The sequence below is a fragment of the Pyrgilauda ruficollis genome, unplaced genomic scaffold (genome assembly GCF_017590135.1).
Source record: "Pyrgilauda ruficollis isolate IOZ18807 unplaced genomic scaffold, ASM1759013v1 scaffold23, whole genome shotgun sequence".
Lineage (NCBI taxonomy): Eukaryota > Metazoa > Chordata > Aves > Passeriformes > Passeridae > Pyrgilauda > Pyrgilauda ruficollis.
In genome coordinates this window covers 17,479,362-17,500,321 of record NW_024522539.1, presented here as the reverse complement: position 1 = coordinate 17,500,321, position 20,960 = coordinate 17,479,362, and the positions used below count along the sequence as shown (strand labels likewise).

At 45.4% G+C, this 20,960-nt stretch overlaps 2 protein-coding genes across 3 annotated transcripts in view; one reads left to right on the top strand and one right to left on the bottom strand.

Moving 5' to 3' along the window:
• The window catches only part of NPTN (neuroplastin), a 39,781-nt gene extending 35,843 nt beyond the window's left edge, over positions 1-3,938 (top strand). Inside the window, exons 6-8 of one of the 2 annotated variants that reach the window (XM_041468788.1) lie at positions 2,144-2,153; positions 2,470-2,543; positions 2,873-3,938. In XM_041468788.1, the coding sequence (XP_041324722.1) occupies positions 2,144-2,153; positions 2,470-2,530 (71 nt within the window). In that variant the 3' untranslated portion in view covers positions 2,531-2,543; positions 2,873-3,938. Of the gene's footprint in view, positions 1-2,131; positions 2,154-2,469; positions 2,544-2,872 lie in introns of both variants that reach the window. The other variant, XM_041468787.1, reaches the window with a different exon arrangement.
• Positions 3,939-3,961: 23 nt separating this feature from the next.
• On the bottom strand, positions 3,962-20,199 carry REC114 (REC114 meiotic recombination protein). The gene is made up of 6 exons (XM_041468789.1): positions 20,029-20,199; positions 19,468-19,557; positions 9,121-9,204; positions 6,153-6,317; positions 5,398-5,466; positions 3,962-4,168 (listed from the first exon to the last, which is right to left on the bottom strand). The coding sequence occupies exons 1-6, from the start codon at positions 20,197-20,199 to the stop codon at positions 4,007-4,009; spliced, it is 741 nt and encodes a 246-aa protein (XP_041324723.1). The 3' UTR covers positions 3,962-4,006.
• Positions 20,200-20,960: the final 761 nt, after the last annotated feature.

The following is a 20,960-nucleotide window of genomic DNA, read 5'->3' as shown; positions in this document are numbered from 1 at the left end:
GAGTTTGTTTAACCTCCGCTTCAGTCTATACAACGCACAAGTCATAACGTTAACACTCTTGAAAACTTCCTCATTCACGTTCACAACTAATTTGGATTTCAGTTTGCTGTTTTGAACCTTTTCTTTAGTCTGATTTTGTACTGGTTTTTCTGTTGTTCTGTTGCCCCTGGTTTCGCTGAGGGTTCGGTCTGTGTCTGTACTGTACTGGGGATGCTTTGCCAGCACTTAACGGCTGACCAGGAATTTCCCTTGGTCTTTTTGTCTCTGGTTTAGGTTAGAGATGGGACAGGGAGGAGTGGTGGGGATCCACCAAATAAAGTATTCCCAGTAGGCTTTTTTGTGGGATCTTCGTGAGGAATCACCGATGGCAGCCTTTATAAATTTGAAGCTGCTTTTTTTTTGGTTTGTTTGGTTTTTTTGACAACACAAACTTGCTGATCTGTAACGGGCATTTAAATCTTTGAGCAGAGGAGGGAAAATGGTTATTTTGTAGCGAGTGTCCTCGGTGCAGTTTGCTATTGCTGAAGTCCAACCAAACAAACTCCCAAAGCAGTGGATGGTGCTTGTTGGAGCCGAGTTGGGTCTCAGAGGCAGCGCTGGCACTGGGGGCCAGGGCTCGCTGTCCCTCCCAGGCTCGTCCCGCCCGGAGCGCGGAGCTCGGCTGCTCTCGGATCCTTGATTCCCAGAGATGTTTGTGGAAGGAAGCCGTAGATTCCTCTGCTGTGCTTTGTGTTTGAGTACCTGATGTGTCTCTGTATATCTCACTGTATATACAACAGCACATTGATGTCTGGCTGTCCTTCCTAGTCCCAGTTCTCTGTACCGTGTCCGATAGTTACTGTTGCTGGTACTGGAATTCTGTGGACACCGGTGTGTCGCTAGTCTGTTACTTTGGCTGTAAAGCTCTTGGTTTGTGGTTAGTTCTTTATTTTTGAAGTATTTTTTGTTCTGGTCACTGTCTGTGCTAGCGGTGGCTTTGCCTCTCCGTTGCCTTGAGGGCCCAGGTGGAGTAATGTCCCCTCTCCCCGACATTACTCCTGGCGTGTGCTCATGCGGATGCCTACACTGTAAGACTGTAATTTCCATAACTGCTTCATGTGCACTAAGCACCCTTGTGGAATCCTGCTGAGAGTTTCTCAAAGACTTCCCTGAAAAATCCCTCCGGCACGAGGTGGGAACGGCAACTGTCAAGTGCCAAAACCAGCAGGGCCTGAATTGGTCCCCCCAAAATCCATCTGTGGGAGCATTGGGCTCCTGGATTGACTCTTGTACTGTTGTGTAAATGCATTTTTGTCTTCTGTACTACAGCGTGGGAGAAAACAGTGTTTGAGAATTCAAAAAAAAAAGCCCAATTGGTCGTGAGAGTTAATATGAAACATTTCCCATTGGCAGATTTCCCCCACCCCCCGCCAGTTCCTAAATGAGTTTTGCCAAGGGCCGTGGGCAGGATGATGCTGTCAGTCCTCTGCAGCTGAAGTGTGTCCGGAGGTGTCCCAGCACCCCGACTCCTCCTGGTGACATTGGATGCTGCTGCCCAAGGACCACGGTTGGGGCTGGAATCGAGTGTTCCCCTTCAGCCTCCTCCTAACCTGGTCGCTTCTAATTAAACATTGAGAAAAATGGGGAATGTAGAGGTTGTTTGATCTGTGGGGGAAAATGAGTGTGGGGTATTTACCCTCTATGGTATATACCAGGAGTTACCCATCAGCAGTGGAAAAACGGCTTAAAAATTAAAATACATGTTAAAAAAAAAGTCAATGCAAGCAAACATCCAGCAGGATTTTACAACTGAACCGTTGGTTTGTCTCCTCATCTATTTTTTATGAGATTGAACCACTGGAACTTGGGGACAAGATGAGTCTTGACCATGTTGCACCAATCTGTCCGCTACAGTTGCAGTCCTTCATGACCAGCATTCCAAGTGTTAACTAAACCCATTGAAGCAACATACCTGCCATTAAACCCGAATCCAGAGCAGTAACTCCATGATCCTTGCACTCCCGACTGGAATGGCCTTTGATGCTGTAGATAGATCAGTTTGCTGCTCGCGTTGCAGCCCCCTGCAAACACTGACTCTCTTTTTCTTTCCTTCCCTTGTCTCTGCCTGGGTGCATCGGGATTCTTGCTGCAGATGATGAACCAGCTGGGCCAATGTAAGTGTGTTTTCGGGAAAAAAATACTCTTTGGGTTAATCTGGGGGGTTGTGGGAGGTGATAAATCATAGGATTGATATTGCATGTGACATTACAGATGGTGTTGGACCTTCTGGCGTTTCTTAGCACTGGAGGAAAGAAAAGCAGCATCTTGGTAAAAAATAAATATTGTGCTAAAATGCAAAGTCTAAAAGCGTGTTGTCTTCAGCCAGTTAAAGGAAGACTGGAACGCTGTTTACTGAAGTACAAATAACGTCCCTTTCTCCTGTACCCGTGACTGATTTTTGATGCATTTCTCTCTCATCCCTTTCTGCAGGAAAACCAATTCTACAAACAATCACAAAGACAAAAACTTACGTCAGAGAAACACAAATTAAAAATGCTCATCATGTAAGTATTGCCTGCGCCCGGCCGGGAGCGGGCAGGCGCAGCCCTCGTGCCCGGAGCGCTGGGGGCGCGGCAGCAAAGCGTTCCCTGCCTTAAACATTCCCGCTGCGCCTCAGGGAGCGCGGGGGGGACCGCTCATTGATTTCCTCAGACAGGCGGGTGGTTTAAGGACCTGCTTGCCAAAATCTAGACAAAGCTGCCGAGCCCTCCAGACTGATTGGTGGAGCTGGGGCTGTCGGGAGCCGTGCCCCGGTGGGAGCGCGGGGATTGCAGGCTGCGGCGGCTCGCGCTGTTCACCATTGACTAGCACCTCTTTCTCGTTTCTTTTTTAGAGCTTTAAGTTTCTGAGAGACTGATGGCAATATGACCTGCTAAATTTAAGGGTTGGAACTCTTGGTTCTAGAACTCCAGTTCTGATTTCTTTTTTTTTCTTTCCTTTCCAAGTGAGCAACAATATGACTGTCTAACGCATGCCTTATTTAGCCTCTCCTGCAAGGATGACCTAGCCAGATGAATTTTAATAATGCTTCCGTGTAGAAGGTGTAAACTCTTTTGGGCTTGATGTGCTGTGAATGTTGCTTTTTTTTCCTCCTTTCCTCTCTTTACACGAGCAGTAGCCAGGCGGGTTCACGCATGCGCTGTTTTTTACTTCCTGTAGCTGTTAAATTCGGCACCGCTCAAACCGCACCGCTGCCATCTAGTGAGACTTCTTTTGTAAAGTACAGCAAAACTTAAAGATATATACAGTATATATTTATATTTGGGGGAGGGGAAACCAGAAGTCGTTGTGGTTCATTTTGAAGCTGCTGATATTCATTCCTTACTGTATGGCTGGAAGGAGGGAGTGATGCCGGGCCGGTGCTCGCAGCAGGGACATTGGAGTTTCCTTAAGGGCTTTAACCGTGGAGCGCGGGGTGTCCTGTTGGGCGTCGGGGCCGGGTGGTGCCAGGGGCTGCTGGTGGTGGTGGGATGCAGTTGGAAACAAAAACAAACCTTCAGTTTATAAATATATATATATGATTGCTTTTTAAGTGATTTTTTTTTTTTTTTTGTTAACTCATGTAAATTCTCAAATCCTTTTGCACTGATGTGTTCGACATATTCTTGTACATTCAATTCAGGCAAACTTTTATAATTTTCTTTTTTTTTTTTCGTTTTTTTTTTTGGTTAAATGATGAAATGTTACAGCATGGTGATATTCTATGCAACTAGTTATTCCTCTTTAGTTTGACACTGTAATTTCTCATGATTTAAAGATTGTAGAAATAGACCTACCAGGGTTCTCATGATGTGCGTAACTGTAGCTGCATGAATTCGTGTTCCGTGTATTTGTTGAAGTGCAATGATGTATAAAAAGTGGATTCACCTGTTTTTAAAAATAAAACACCGACAAAAACCGCTGTAGGCCTTGTTTCTCAACCTTTAATCAGCAGAGCTGCGTGCACCCCCGGAGTGCCGGGCGTGCCTCATTCCTTGGCCAGCCTGTGCAGCTCCTTCTCCACGTCCTCCACGAAGGCTGGGAAGTGCTGGTCCATGAGGCAGAGGCGGATGAAGGGCCCCAGCTCGCGGGCGCTCCAGGCCGGGTGCCGCAGCGCCGGGGGCAGCTCCGGCCGCTGCCGCAGCACCGACTGCAACGGAAGGTGGGAAGGGGACCCTGAGCTGGGACACAAGGACACAGCCACACCCCAGCCCTCCTGGGTGCTGGAGGAACGTGGAGCTGCCTGGGTTTGATGCTCTCAGGGTGCTATCAGTCAGCTGGGATTGCTGTGTGTGAGCTTTTCTCTGATGCCCAGGTGTGATTCCAGTGTAGCTTTTACACACTGTCAAATGCCCCTGCAATTATTTCAGTTGGAAATGGACCCCGGAAATGCCAATTTCCTGGGTACTGTGGCTTCCTGTGGGTATCCATCCTGTAAACAGTGTACCCTCTATGAGTGTACGTGCTGCCACATGGATTGTGTAGGGAAAACCAAGTGTGCACTTCCAAGCTTTTCATTTAGCCAAATGTCTTTTAGAAGGCATGGGGCTTTTATGTTAAAACTTCCTTTTTATCCCTGTTTAATCCCCTCTGTCAGCTTTTCCCCATGGTGGTGGGTGAACTCTGGGCATCGTGGCACTGGGGTTGGAATGAGGTGACCTCTGAGGTCCCTTCCAGTCCAACCCAGTCTGGGATTCTGTGCTCAGCCAATCAAAGACTACGAAGGAAGGGTAAGGAAGAGAGAGAAGGACCTGCACTAAAGCAGAGCAGAAAAGAGCAGTTTTCTGCCCATCTGCTTCTGCACTGGCCTGAATTCCCAGTAAGTGAGCAATAGCTGACTTCCAGGTATTTACCCAGAACTGCTCAGTGAAGCTGTCCATGGAATATGGCGATGCTTTCCTGTGGGTCAGGGTTCAGAAGGGTCATGGGGAACCTCAGAGCCCCTGCCAGTGCCTAAAGGGGCTCCCAGAGAGCTGGAGAGGGACTTGGGACAAGGGAGAATGGGTTCCCACTGCCAGAGAGGAGGGTTAGATGGGATATTCTGTGATTCCATTATTATTTTCAGGCTTCAGCTCTGATCTGCACAAGTCATTTCTGCAGAGTCACACCAGTGCCAGAGCCATTCATTTGGATGTTGCCTCTGGGTATTTCTTTGCTCTCAGTGTGTCATTTGTTCCTATTCAAATGGGGTGATTACACCACCAAACACCTTGTTCTGCTGCTTATTCCCTGGCTCTGGATCATTACACAGATCCAGTGTTTTGCTGGTGTAGATGATGGCATCCCAATGTTTAGGGAAGGCATTTCCCAGATGGAATCTGAGACAGCTCATTCTCAGGCTCAGTTACAGACTCTAAACAGGAGATGTTTGTTTTTTACCTGTGCAAGCTGTGCTACAGATCTTCTCTCTCCAAGGCTTGTGCAGGAGTCTGGGAGAGTCTCATCTGGCTAGAAAATACCAAATGCAAATAAGGGCTTGTTACCAAGCAGAGTGTGGGCATGTGCAGGGGGGGAAGCAGTTCCATTTTTAGCACTGACGGGAAGGGAATGTGCTCAGCTACCTTCTGCAGTAAAAAGACATCTTTTTATGGAACCTGCATGCACATCTGCTCCAGTCTTTAAAAATGAAAGATATGACAGTTTAACTACAGGCCTGTTAGCTCATGGCTAAACTGAAGTCACAAACAACTTCCTAGGAGTGACTCCAAAGAATGCTGTGGATGGATGCTCACAAGAGCACACTGCCTCTTGCAGATGGATCCAAATACCCAAGAGAGCAGAGATTTTGGAATAATCGCCCTGGAAAATGCTGTCTGTCTGTGCCTTTTCCAGTTACCTCAGGACTTTATCTTGGAGAGGGGAAACGTTCTGTTCCTCCTGAGATTGCTTTTAGATGTGCCAGGTTAGGGTCAAATTGTAAATAGGCAGTTGTAGCAGCTACTACCACTGCAAACCAGGAGCACACAGAAAGCAGCCAGGATCCAGGGTTACTTTGGGGCTCTGACCATTTTTTGCCCTGTACAACCAATTTCCCAATTCCTGTTTCATGCAGACAGTGTCACAGCTGTGAGAAACCCTCCGTGTCCAGCTCTCGCGGGCAGAGGTGCCTGGTTTTGGGTGTGTGTGTCACTTACCGCGTGCTCGGTGTCCATGGCCTGGCTGTCCTGGCTGAGGCTCTGCTCCTCAGCCCCCTGCACCGGGACGTAGTCGCTGAGTTTCTGCACGCAGCTGCAGCAGTGCTCCTGCATCTCCTCCCTGCAGCTGCCTCCGAACTGCACGCGGAACATGCGGCACTCGTTCTGCTCAGAACCACAGGGACATCAAATTAACTTGGAACCCCCTCCAACTGCTTGGATTAAATCCATATTTGTTGGAGTTGGGAAACAGGCAATAGATTTGTGGATAACTGTGCCAATTTAGAAACAAATAAACAGGTTTTCCTGCTGTATTTTCATTTTTTCCCAGCAGCTTAACCAGAAGACTGATTACTGATTTGATAATCAGGTGAAAATATGCAAGAAAAGGGTAAGTGATGCAGGGCCACCTGTCACTAATTCAAGGTTTAGCCAAGTGGACAAGCCTTGCCAGGGCCCAGCTTTTACACGTAGCAGGAAAATTAAGTTTTATTGTTGCTGCAGGTAGTATCCTGTATCCTGTAAGGCTGTGCCAGCTCTGCACAGTTATTTGTGACAAAAAACAACACAACAGTAAGCAGAAGTTAACTCTGGATCTGAACTAGAAATTCTGGGAATGGCACGTTCCAATTAGGATTTATGTTCCTGATGCATCAAAGTCAACCCTACCTGCTCTGCCTGTGTGGAGCTAAACCAACACATTCAGTTTGGCTCTCACCTAAATGTTCCTTGAACAGAAACCAGCACGTTGAATCGAGTGCAGGAAATTCAAATGCATTACTTCAAAGAGTGAAATGATACTAAAAATTACTGAAAACTCCCAGATAGCTCTGACCCCCCCAGAGCAGGTTGTTGGGCTGTGCCATAATAGATATTTTTAATAAGTGCCCCAGGTTGAGCAAAGTGCCCTGAAATGGGAATGGAATCTATGGTGTGTGATAAGCTTGGCCTAAGCACCTTGAGCTGATGTAAGGGAGGTGCACATTCAGTGTTTAGAGAGTAAATTAATGGAACTTTCTGTTTGATCTTGAAATTTCACATTTAAAAAACTTAAAATACTAGAAAAGCAGCAGATTCTCCTTGACCCAGCCTGGCTTATTTAGGTCTTCATCTTCCCAAGGTTCCAATGTCAGCCCCATTTTCAATGCCCATTTTAATCCCACACTGCTGGAACACGAGGACACCTCTCACTTTAAAGCTCCTGTCTCAGAGATGAGGCAGCTCTTCCTGACAGCCCCTGTGTTTACATGCCTGCTGCTTGGAGATGTTTGAATCCCATGAAAAGATTTTTAGGGCAGGGTAAGCACAAAAGCCTGTCTCAGTGCTTTTTAAAGGGAAAAATGTCAAACTAATGTGAAGTGCAGCACTCATTTGCCAGTGCCCAGCTGGATTTGCCCTCATTAATTAAGGAACTGGGCAGCCTCTCAGAGCCAGGCAGGTGAGTTCTGATTTCAGTGACACAAAAGGAACTTGGCTGGAGTTTCCTTAGGACACTTTCAAAGAGCACTTGCTTGTTTAGATCCCCAAATCAATTTTGAGGCTGAGCTATTTGGACTCCCTTGGGTTTCTCACGAGGACTGTTAAATACTTTAGTTTGCAGTTCATAAACAATAGTGGACTTTGAAAATTAAACATTGTTTCTTTGTGGAAAGAGAGCTGTGATATGTCAAGGTTTATAGCATAAACTGAGGACTGGGCAGGCACACCTGAACCACACAGAGGCTGAAGTATTAAAGCACCCTGATGTCATGGAATCATTACATTTGTATCTCTTCCATGCTGGGGTGGGGGGCTGAGCCCGAGGAAAACAATATAAAGGGAAATTATTCATTGCAAAATTATCAAGAATAGTCATCTTGTTCCTGTTCATAGTTTTGAAACTCATTCTGCTGGCCAAGAGCCCACAGTGCCCTACTGAAGCCCTATTTGAAGTGATGAATAAGTTCCACTGTAAATGCAGTATTAATGACTTACAAAAAACAAGGAGTACAAGATAAACCAGAAATTTATCATAAAGATGAGCACAGAAGCTGCATCAACTGTTAGGATATAAAGTAGAGAAGCTGTGTGGTAAAACAACTGCAGCTGAAGTTGTGTGAATTTATGGTAAGAAAACACTGAGATGCACCAAATTAATTTCAGGCTGTTAAAATTCCTCCTTTCCTGAAGTGCCCCTCAGAGCTTTGAGTGAGTGTGATGTTGGTTTTGTCCTGCTGGTGAGGAGCTAGCAGAATCCCTTGATGCTGCACTGGGGGACTGGCTCTGGTAACTGGGAAGGAACAGCCTGCAGGTTCATCAGAACTAATTCCTGACCCAGCTGCCTTCAGCTTTTCCAGGTTTTCTAACAAGCTGATAGAAAGCAGAGTGCAGAGGTGTTTTGGTTTCAGGCATAAGCTATGAATTTAAAACACTGAGATACTTACAAAGTATCAGAGTTAATCTGAGAACAAAAAACCCTGAGATTTTTACATAAATTGGTAATAAGAAGGTGCTGTTAGATTATTTAAAGGCAAACCAACCACTTGTCATCAGGAGAGCTGAGTGGGAGACCAGAAACCCTTGTCCATTTTGTTTCCTTGAGTACCAAATACCTTAACCACCAGCCTGCTGCTGCTGTGCCAGGAGCCACAAAATGGCTCAGTTATTGCTCCGTTAGAGAGTTTGTTTCCTGAAGTGCAGTCTGACTCAGAGGAATCTTGGAAGAGGTTGGCTTCATCTTTTTGTTAGTTGTGGCAGATAGATTGGGAAGTAAAACCAGTCTGGCTGTTTTAGCAGCTAACTCTCAGAGAGCAGGCTAAAAACTGAATATTAGCAGTTGCAAGAGATATCAATATTCAAACCGTTCTTGTTTAGTATCTAGAGTAAAAGAAATATTCTAATTTACACCTTCTAGTTTAATTTAGCCAAAAGGCAGAGGTTTTCTCCATCTGTGTTATGTATTAGGAATGTTGCAAGCAGCTCAGCTCACCTTGGCCTGTGCCTGGAGCAGCAGGCACTCTGCTCTCCTCACTATCTTCAGCCACTTGTGGGAATCAATCAGGGAAAAGCCTTCCTGGAATAAAGCACAAACCAGTGGCCAGCAAACAGCAGCACCCAGGAGCACTTATTTAAGTTCTGTGATGTAATTAAAGCCCTAATGAATATCAGTCACTGCAGCTAGGCAGTTTTTAGAGCTGTCAAACAACTGCACTGTGGAAGTTTCACCACTCCAGGGATTAAATCCAATAACAACACTGTGTCCAATACGTTCTGATTTCCACACCTCTGTGCATTTACATTCGTGCATGCTGTGGAACCCCCTGCAAAGCAGAATAAAGCAGCTGCGAGTGGAGCTCTGCGTGCTGAAGTTGCCCGGGAGGGCAGCAGAGGGCAGGCGAAGCCGGGGAATGGCACAGCCCCGCTTGATGCGAGCCCGGGGAGGCCTCGGCTCCCGGTGCCGCTCGGGGAAGCCAGCAGCAGCTTCGTTAATTGGATAAAGATGTTTTTATACTCCAGTCGCATCACTGTCAGGCTCTTCAAACTCGACAGGCTGCTCAGCCTCCTGTAAAAACACCACAGGAAAGTGAAAAACAACTGCAAAGCAACGGACTGTGTCTCCCAAGGCACTCTGAGCCGTTACTTAGCAAAGTCCAGGGGAAAAGCCAAACAATGAATCAATGTTAGGGCGGGAGGAAATCAGGCACCCGTGTTATCCAAACTCACAGTACTTTCAATGACCAAGGGCCTGAGCCCAGGCTGCTTTCAAGGGGTCCTAAGGGTCAGACCCCACAGGTCACATCCATCCTGGTGGGCCCAGGCTCCAAAACCATCTGCCATTCTATTTTGGAACAGGAATCACCTCAGTGACTGCTGCTTTACTGTGCTGGCACTGGCTTCACAGTCTCATGCAGCAACTGCACATGGATTTTTAGCTGCATTTCACAGAGGAATCTCTCAAAAACCGTGAAGAGTTGAAGCAAAGGCAGAGTGGATCACAGACTCTGCTGTGAGAGCCTCCAGAATGCAGCCAGCAGGGAAGTACCGTTCCCAGAAGAGCTGGGGTCAGAGGGACAGAAGAATTGCCCTGTGTGCTGCAGAAGCAGCTGAGGGCCAGTCCCTTGCAGTGTCTCTGTGCACTGAACACACTCAAAGTGCCCTAAGGCAGGACGTGCTAAGCAGGAAAGGCCTAAAGGGCAGAAGAACAGGGAGAGATCACCTGGTGAGCAATGGGGAGAGGCTGAACCAAGCCCCAAATGCTGTCAGTGAAGCAATTCCAAACCACTTTAAGTTGTGGCCACTTGTGCTGTTCACTTCAAGTAGTTTCTGTTTTGGAGACACACCAACTGTTTATTTAAATATAGCTATTCCCATATTCAGTCTGGTTTTACAGTGTTTTTCCTTCCACTGGAGATGAAGGTTGAACAAATGTTGTCTCTTTAAAATAATAACTCTTTTCAAAGAAATTACAAAAGGCAGTCACTGTTTAATTTTCCTACCAACTTTTTTTTTTTATGTTTCCCAGGTTCTTTTATATGTCCTGTTTCTGAGGTAAAACAAGTGAGAAAAACCAGCATTTGGAATTTTTATTTATGTACTCCTGATTACCCAACTCCAACCCTCAAATTGGATTGAACTGAAATAGAAATTTAACCAAGGTTCTTTTATATGTCCTGTTTCTGAGGTAAAACAAGTGAGAAAAACCAGCATTTGGAATTTTTATTTATGTACTCCTGATTACCCAACCAACCCTCAAATTGGATTTAACTGAAATAGAAATTTAACCGCTTTATTTCTAAAATCATTGTCCCCGTATTCCCAGAATCACAGCCTGGTTTGGGTTGAGAGGCACCCTAAAGCCCACGCAGTGGCACCCCCTGCCAGGGGCAGGGACACCTGCCGCTAGCCCAGGCTGCTGCAAGCCTGGCCGGGTCACTGCAGGGCTGGGGCAGTGCGTGTGGTCAGGTGCATGGATCAGAGCAGCACGAGGGAAGAACACAATGGACGTGTCCCTTACCTGCTCGAAGGCAGCAGGATCTCTGCCGGCACCCAGGAGCGGGGCGTGGGCAGGGCCTGGGAACTGCAAGGCAGTATTTCGGGATCACAGTCCACTGTGCCTTCCCACAGGTGATGGACTGACCCTCGACACGCTCCGGGTGTGGGCGATGACACAGAAAAAAGCAGCGTTCCTTGTGGATTGGTGCTGCCACCAGGCTGCCGGAGCAGGGAACAGAGCGGCTGGTCCCCGTTCCCTTGAGCAGGCAGCGGCCACTTCAGCCAGCCAGGCAGGGGCAAAGCTACAGGGCAGTGTAAGATTAATCAGAATATCCCCAAAATGCAGCCTGGAACGGGGCAGGGGCACGAGAGCCCAAAAGTTCACCATGAGAGGAGAGAAACGGCAGCACTTTATGAAGTTTGGTCATCGATGTTCAGTCAGGCACATACCCCTGTTGTTCTCCATGACTGAACTTGTAACAAAAGTGGGGTAAAGGAAAACTCTTTCCTACATCTGTGACCAAAATCTTCTCAGAGAGAGGATTGAGTAGAATTAAGCTGAAGGGGAAAACAAAGCAAGATGTTTCCCAAATGTTTTGGAAGCGGGCAAGATGTGAGCACAGCTGCCACGAGGCAGGAGCCAGAAATGCTGATCCAGCCTCACAGCCATGGAGTCCAGCACTGACTGGGAAATACTTTTGTTCTGACTTCACATTTCAGCATTCAGAAACCTGCTGGGCAATGAGGGCTGTGAGCTGTGCTGGAAGGTATTGTGTGCGATTTATGAATATTTTTTATTGTAGCATTTAGAAACCCTGTGGTGCTAAACAACACAGGAATAGATTATCTGTGTTTTGTTAGACTGCAGCCTATCTGAAGGGAAAATGACTCTGTATCTAAGAAATGTTATTTGTGTAGCAGTTCAGCTGTGCTGCCTTGCATCACTTCGTTTGGACTCACTCGTGCACAAGGCAGATGTTTCCAAACAAAACTCTCTGTAAACAACAGCTTAGGAGGAAAAGCTTTTTCTTGGTCACAAACATGGTCTAGTCTGAACTTAAATCACAACCAGTATGTAAAAAGACAAACTAAACCCGAGTGCTATAGACACATTCTGCAGTCTGGGCTGCCTCTTCTGCCAGGCCCATGAAATGCAAATCCAGCAGTTTGTTCTCCAATTTACAGCTCAAAGGAATGTATGGAGTGCATCATGCTGTGGATGAGGACTGGGACGGGCATTTGCAGGAAAGGATGAGCTCAGCTTCTGACCACATGCTTCCCCTTCTGTAATTCACTGGTGTGTTTTGGTTTTAACTGTTTTACTCGTCTGTAGGGATTTTTGAGGGTTTAATTCTTTTTTCTCTGGGGATTTTTCTAGTTTTTAGTTGTTATCTCTGTTTCTTTAGGGAGGTCTCAACACTGATAGGTGTTCTTCACACAGGATTGCAACTTAATGGGTTTTTTTGGTTAAGGTTGGGATTAAATGGTAACACGGTATTTTTGTTTACTTGTAGATGTTTATGAGTTTTTATTTATGTTACAGTATTTTGTTATAGTATTTCACTCAGATTCTATGCTGAGTGATGGTAACACTATTTAAAATGACCAAAAACAGTAAACATGAATAGCTTAGGAAATGAGGAAATTTCTTATTGCTGGCATTTACCTAATGGATGCTGACAAAGTGTTTTAAGGATGCTTCTGCTTGCCCCATATGAAGATACAACAGAATGATTAATATGTGCAGCATGCCACTGTGGCTGGGAACAAATTAAAAAGCTGTGGGAGTGTCTTAACAAAGTATTATGTACTATAGTATACTACTATATATAGTATATATAGTATAAAATGGTTATGTATTTTTTCAATAAGGTTTTTAAAGGATAAATTATTTAATTAAGAAATGATATTTACATTATTTTTATTTTTAATTTAATAAATGTTTGAATAATGAATTATTATTAATTATTTGAATGCATAAATGAATAGTGCACAGCTGCCAGGGTGGTGCTGGCTGGGAGAAGAGAAAAGCTACAGGCCTCAGACAACATCCTGCTTGCACCATTGTGGCACTGGGCAGCACCATGGGACAATTCCCTGGAAAACAGAGCAATCTACCTCCAAATTTTCCAGGGAGGCACCTGAGACAGCCCCTTAACCCTTGCCTTTCCCAGGGTAAGGCACCTCTACACAAGGGGGAGCAAACCTCGCTCAGCTCCGCTCTCGGAGCCTGGGCAGAAGGAGGGATTTGGGAACGGGTTTTTGTGGGAAGGGCTGTGCTGTGCTGCTCTGAGCACCCTGCCAGCTCCTGCGGTGTCACCAAAGCTGCAGGGATGGCTGAAATGCCGTGCCACTCCTCCCAGGCACAGAGGGCACTGCCCACCTGTGTCACCCTGAGCAGAGCTGCGTGTGCTGGGACAGAGTCAGGATTCACTGCTTAAAGCGTGCTGTGTTGGGCTCAAATCCCCACATTTCTGACCTGTGATATTGTGGACATTACTACAATTGAACACTTCTACTGCCTAACACCTTGCTTATCCTTGGAAGTGCCTAACTCAGCACCAGAGCAATGGTAATGTTCTTTCCAGGGGTCCCCACAGTGACACAGAGATCCTTCTGATCAAAACAGAACCAGAGAGGGGAGCTCCAAGGACTGGGGATAACCATTCTCCCAGGACACAGAAAGATAAAGATGTGTGGGCAGGCAGGCACAAAAAGCTGGTGAATGATGTTCAAGAATTATACAGAAAGTTAAAGAACAGGCAAAACTGAGATGCTTTCAGAAAACTGGAGATATTTAACACAGGTAAGTGGTGATCAATGGTGATCACTACAGTAAGGGTTAATAGGTTATTATAATTATTATATGAATAGGTTATTATAATAAAAAAGCTGCAAATGCTTGAAACATTATCTAGATTCTAAATCAAATGCTTGCATAAATCTGAAAAATAGCAATTTCTAACTCCTTACATTTCCAAAAGAGAATGTGAGTTGCTATTTTACACTTTTTTTCCTAGAATAAGCAGTTTTCTATTTAAAAAGTACAAATTCTTCATTAATGACTGTAGAATAAAGTTGTGAAAATTAAACTTCTAACATCATTGCACTCCAGTCTTCATTACTACCTTTGTAACACACCTGGAAGTAGAAATTTTTCTACCCATTTCCAGATAAAGTTGTGAAAATTAAAGTTCTAACATCATTCCACTCCAGTCTTCATTACTACCTTGTAACACACCTGGAAGTAGAAATGTTTGTATCTATTTCCAATATTTAAGTAAGGCCAAATACATCAGGCTTGATACAGTCAGCCATTATACAGCTTTTTTTCCTAGAATAAGCAGTTTTCTATTTAAAAGTACAAATTCTTCATTAATGACTGTAGAATAAAGTTGTGAAAATTAAACTTCTAACATAATTGCACTCCAGTCTTCATTACTACCTTTGTAACACACCTGGAAGTAGAAATGTTTGTATCTATTTCCAATATCTAAGTAAGGTCAAATACATCAGGCTTGATTTCTGCAGCTTGAGCTGTCTTGAAAATTGAGTCAAGATTAGAAGAGCCAACATGAACCAAAAAAAACCAAAAAAAATCCCCAAAGAAGACAGCCTGCAGAGCGAGGAAAGCACAGAGTTGTCCCAGCAAACATTTCCAACCCTACCAATCAAGGCAGAGAGACAGGAGTAAGGAATGAAAGGATGTTAAGCTTTGCAAGATCAGTTTTGGAGCCTCCATCTCTTGTGTTGCTGTGTCTGTGGCAGAGAACACAGGGCTGGTCTCACTAAGCAGAGTGCTCGGTGTGCACACGGGCAGGGAGGGAATACAGGACACACAGAGCCACCCCTGAGGGGACAAAGCAGAGAGTGGCTTTGGCCAAAGTGCAGACACTGCCTGCAGGAGCAGGGCTTTGGCTGGGCACAGCCCACAGCCCCTGACAGCAAAGGCAGGCCCTCAGCTCAGCACAAACCTCAACACCTCAGTGACAGCCTGAGCTCTTTTGGGGCTTTTTCCCCAGTGACACAGAGAGGGGAACTGGATGCTCAGGGATGAGCTGGCTGAAGCTCTTCAGGTGTCCCACTAATGTATTCTTTCATTCTCAGAATAAAATATGTACTTCCCAGACTGATAGCACACATTAAACTCTAGGGTAAATACACTTCATTAACAGACATCACTAATCTAAAAAAAATTAATAAATTCTAAGAGCTTAGGTTTAGGAGAATTGGGGCAAGAGAAAAGGAAAGAGCAGGAGCCCTTGACATGGAACAGAAATGGGAAAGCTGATGCAGGATACTCTCAGCTTGTCCAAAACAATCATGTCAACAGCACAGGTTGAAATAAACAAACTGAAATTGAGATTTTTGAACTGCAATTGTGGTACTAAATAATCCAACAAAACTTTAATAAAAGAACAACCTTCTGTGGCTTTGCAGGGCTCCACCACAAAGCAGCATTAGCAACCTGCTCACTGCCCAGCTCTCTGTCAGGAGCCCTCATTTATTGCACAGGGACCAGCTCTGCCCAGGGCACTGCTGTGAATCTCATCTGCAAAATTTGGTGCCTGAGTTTCAGGCACTGCAAAGAGAGCATCAGGAACATGAGGATGCCTGCTGAATGCTTGCCTAATTAATGAGTTAGAATCTACTGTACCCTAAGCACTGGTAGCTTATTGGAAGTCATGAGGGGACCAGGAGGGCACTGAGGACATTTAGTCTACACTTCAAAAGAGCAGGTCACAAATCAATTACTCTGGATTAATTTTATCCTATTAAGTAAGTCCTCTTCACAATTTCAATTTGTTTCATTTGTAGGACATTATGAATTCTAGCACCAGAAATAATTGCACTGAATAAAACACCAAAATATAATTTCCATGATGTGTTGATAGAGAGGGGAAAGGAAATAAGAGTTGTGGTAAATGGAACATGATGTGTCTTGAGCATGGCCAGAAATTACCAGAGATGCTGTTGAGATATTCCTGTAAAATTCCATTGACTACAGTAGACAAGAATGAGGTTTTTCTACCATCAAATATGCAGTCTGTTAAACAACACTGCAGTAAAAACAGCTCCTAAAATACATTATGCAATTTAATTCCAGATGAAGAATTTGGTTTAAAAAAGAATAAAATAAAACAAATCAAAACACTCTTTAATTTGCATTACACATCAGAGATTTTTATGTTTCATGCTCTGAAGTTCCATTTACCTCCTCTTCATTCCATTACACAAGGAATAGATGGTATTTCAAAAGGAAAACAGTTGTTTCTGTATTTATTAAAAACAACAGTTGTTAGGATATGTGAATATTTTATTGCTATTTTATAAATATTGTTCTTAGAAACGGATCATAAAAGAGCCAGTGGGCCCTAAGGAAAAGGTTTCTTAACTTTCCTACTTCAATAAAATTAAAAGGACTAAGAGAATATGTAAGTACACCCATCACAGACAAAATATTTTGATAGCAATCAGAAACACTTGAATGTTGTTCCTACTATGGATATTGATCCAGCCATCAGCAAAACAGAAATTTTTCTTCACAACTCTTTCAGTTTTGTGCAAATGTTGTTCATGGGTGAGAAACAGAAAAAAAAAAAAACCCTTTTATTATTCATCAATGAAAATGTTACAAAAATTGAAGTTCTGCACGTTGAGAAGGAAATGTGTCCCTGTGACCCAGATCTTGTTGCTGTGCAGAGGTACAAAGCTCCAATAATTGTTATCCAGTTCCCTCAAACCAGGAGCCTGGAGCACATCAAAAGGGCTGAAAAGTAGGGATTAGGAGCTAGATCAAAAGACAAGGCATCAACAGTTTAAAGGATGCAGTTCTGTGAGTACACCAGAGGGAATTTCAACTGAAGGCAGCACACAGGTGTGGGAGGACACCGTGGCAATCCAAGGGACACAGCCCAGGCCAGGCCAGCAAGGGGAAATGAGAGCACAAGTGAAATCGTGCCACCAGCTGCAGCACTCCATCCAAGCTGATGCATTCCCTGTGGAGCAGGAGCTGTGCATGATCCCCTCTGACAGAACAGGATAATGGACCCCCAGTGAGTGGATCTGGAGTGTGACAGGCTCCAGGCATGGGCTGTCCTTAGTCGTGCAAAGCCTGCTGAAATATTGTGACAGGTTTGTGACAGCACTGACAGCTGCAGCTGGAGGGAGATGGAAGCACAGGGATTAACCACTTCTGATGATTTCTGCAGCAGAAATACAGCCTGAGCAGCACTGCAAGTTAGTTTGTTGTTATGTGGCATCTCGGGAAGGAGTTTGCAAAATGCCCCATCCCTGGAAGTGCTCAAGAACAGGCTGGATGCAGCTCTGAGCACCCTGGGACAGTGCAAGTGTCCCTGCCCGTGGCACTGGATGAGCTGTCAGGTCCCTCCCAGCCCAAACCATGCTGGGATTCTATGAAAACGAGCACGTGGGGTATTTGGTGGGGTTTTCAGCCACTCAGGTCTGTTCAAGAGGACAAGTGGGAGGACTGCAGCTGCTCCAGTCTCAGAAACACACAGTCCCAGTACACACCAGTCCCACCAGTTCAGTCCTGCAGGCACAGAACACACCTGTGCCACCAGCCCAGACACTCCTGCTCAAAGAGCTGTACCCAAAGCAATCAAGAGGCTGTACAACCAACTTTATGTAACTTTTCTTTAACAAATTCTCAATGTTAGTGTGTCAACTTTAAGGCTGGCACAGAAGCACTGCCAAAAGAAATGTTTGAAATAAACCAAAACAACTTTTTTTTTTTTTCTTTTGAACTCTCAGTACTCTATTTTGGTCACATCTACCAAGCATGTCTGTTCCACCTCTCCTGCACTATGTGATAGCTCCCACAGTATCTCAGTGTCTCTTAGAAGCTGGAACAGTCCTGTCAGATCCCAGAAATTCCTCATCTGGCATTTCAAGCAAAGCAGCTGCCTGAAAGCTTCACTGGCCACTAAACACAAGAGCTGCAAGAAAGTGCTTTTCTCAGCCAAGTTTTTAGCAGCTTTTCTGATCCCTCATCCTTCCCCACAGCACACTTTTATCTGCCCTGTTACTTGCCAGGTTCAGCCAAGTCTTTGAAGGGCTGCAGCTTTGGGTTGTGCCTTTTCTGCACTTGGGTTACTTATCAGAAGTTGCTGTTAGCTTTTATGTGTTTACTTCAAGGACTTCCAGAGGAATGTCAGTCACTGGTCACTAACAGGAACAGCCACTGGGAACAGGAGCATCCTGCACTGAGGCATTCCAAGCAGAATGTGGTAAGGGATGGCAGCAAGTCTCATTTCCATCCACATTTTCAAAACCTCTTTCCTTTTTCTTATTCAACACAACAGTTAAAGTACTTTCCATGGTCCCTTTTTACCCTGTCCTCCCTAAATGAGCTGAGGGCCATCCACAGCAGCAGCTCTCTGTTAGCTCATGCATTAACTATTGAGTGTTCCTAGCACACAGGCCAAAAAATTCAAGGGTATCCATGGTTCTCCCCTATACTTAAATTTCTCTAAGTTTATGACCCTTTAAGAGGCACAGTAAAAACTAATTTATAAGCTTATACATATTTAAAGCTGCAACACAGTCTCTTACACATTCTGTTAAAAAAGCTTTGCTATCTTTACACTGCAGCATCTTCCAGTAGTTTGTAATACCTTTCTAACACATTTATCAGCCAGTTCCTCCTGGTTATCACCACTGAGTACTGGTGATGTGCACTCAACACACTTAATTCCACCTTCCAGCAAGGTCCTCTGTGTCAGAGCATCAAATCCACTCCTTCCAGACACAATTTTCCTTTTGGTGTCATTGCAAAATCTTTAGTTTAGTAGCTGGTTATGCTTAAGCAAGTGCAGGCTACAGGAAAACCAGCTGACACAAGTTTGGATTTTGTCTCCAAGGATCTTATGTTGTATGTTAAATCTCATCATCCAGCATAGAAAATACAAACCTTTGATAAACCAGATTGTCAAACCAAAGTACTAGCAGGCAAGCAGTCAGCTGGACCACACAGCAAATGATAGTTTTACCTATTTCTAAACAGTGTATTTTCCTGTTTGCTTAGTCAGAAGAATCAGGGGAAAAAAAACCCCAAATATCTTTCAACATCAGCAACACTTAACATTACCTCTTAATCTAGATTTTTAGAACTTCAGAAGAGATGTTGATCCACAGCAGGAAATACTGCATTTAGTATTATTCTGATAAATGTGAAGGGAAGGCAGCACATGAGAATTACCACGAGCAAAACAAAATTGACAGTTCCCACTCAGTGGGAGAGAAGATGAAGCTGAGACAAGAAACCAAGTTAATACTGATGATAACATGAAGGAAAAATGTCCATTAGACATGACAAACTTACCAGCACTGTTCGCCCTTGGGAAATAAAGAAATGGCCAGACTCCACAATGGTAAGGACAAGAGGGCCTGATTCTTCATTTGATTCAAACACCTTTAAAAAGACAGAAAAAGGAAAATCTGGCCCTGCAAGCACAGAATCTACAATTCCCATTTCTAGTGCCAAATAAAAGTCTCAAACGTGCTATTAGAAGCCAGGTGTGTAATTCCTGTCTCACTAATGCAACTTATCCTTCACTCTCACAGACAGGAAGCACATTAAATAATTTTTTTCACTAATTATACCTCCATATACAGATTTAACTACTTGGGACAACCCTCTGGATTCTTCCACCTTCATCTCTAGACTTTAATACCACAGGTTACTGCTGAATGAAGGAATTTAAAAAAGTGGGCCACTAACACTCTGATGTGTTGTCATTAATAATTCATGAAGCAAAATCTCTCCCGATTCCCGCTCTAGACTCGCAAAAAGACACCTGCAAGACCTCATTTATTCGTGTTTGCCTCACAGCAGAGTCAGTTACCCCACGCCGTCCCACCACCCTTCCCGCGCCGCCGGCACCTTCCAAGAGGTGTTTTGCCCCTCATCGTCACCGTCCTTCGGAGGGAGGAAGCGACCGTAGCGCTTCAAGGGCCACACTGTGGCGCTACCGAGGAGGGAGGTGTCGCCGGCGCTGCCGGGAGCCGAAGCCAGCCCAGGCTGGGAGCCACGACTGCTGCCAGCCGCCGCCATCCCGCGCTGAGGGGCTCGGGGGGGGTTGAGGGCTCTGAGGGCTCTGAGGGGCGACGGCGGGCAGCGCGCGGGCGCTGGGCGGGAAGCAGGAGCCAATAGGAAGACGGAGAGAGCGAGCGGCGGGAATTGTTGTCCAATCAGCGCGAGGCGCGCGGGGGCTCGCGCCGCATCTTCCGTGGCGACGCGTCCTTGCGAGGTGCGTTCGCTTTTTTCGCTTCAGCGATGCCGCGCGTAGCTCCTGGCTCCCTCCTCTCTTTCTTCTCCTTCCTTTTCCTCTTCTTCCTCTCCCGCTCCGAGGGCAGCATGGCTACAGCCTCTCCCTGCTCCCAAGCAGCCCCTGGCCGTGCCGATGTGGCGGGTCCGCCCGTCGGCGCTGAGGGGAGAGAGGAGCGCGGAGGCCGTGGCCGCCATTTTGTGGCGTGAGGGAGCGCGGTCGGAGCTGCGCAGCAAGGAGGAGGGCGAGGATGTGAAGCTCTCGCTGTCTGTCACTGCCCCTGTGACATGCCCGTGGAACCTGGCCAAGATGTCAGCATGCATCCTTCCTCAGGTAGAATATGACAAGTCCCTGTAAAAATGCTGTCCTACACTCTCAGTTCCCTTTCTATTTTTTGGTGGCGTTTGCTTCCTAAAGTTGCCACAGGGGTTTTTGTGGTACCTGAATTGTACTGTCAAAAAAGCTGTTTTCAATGTGTGTGATGGTTTTAGCCAGAGTAAGCGAACAGCTGGATTAATAAATCACAATTATACTCTCCTCCCATTTC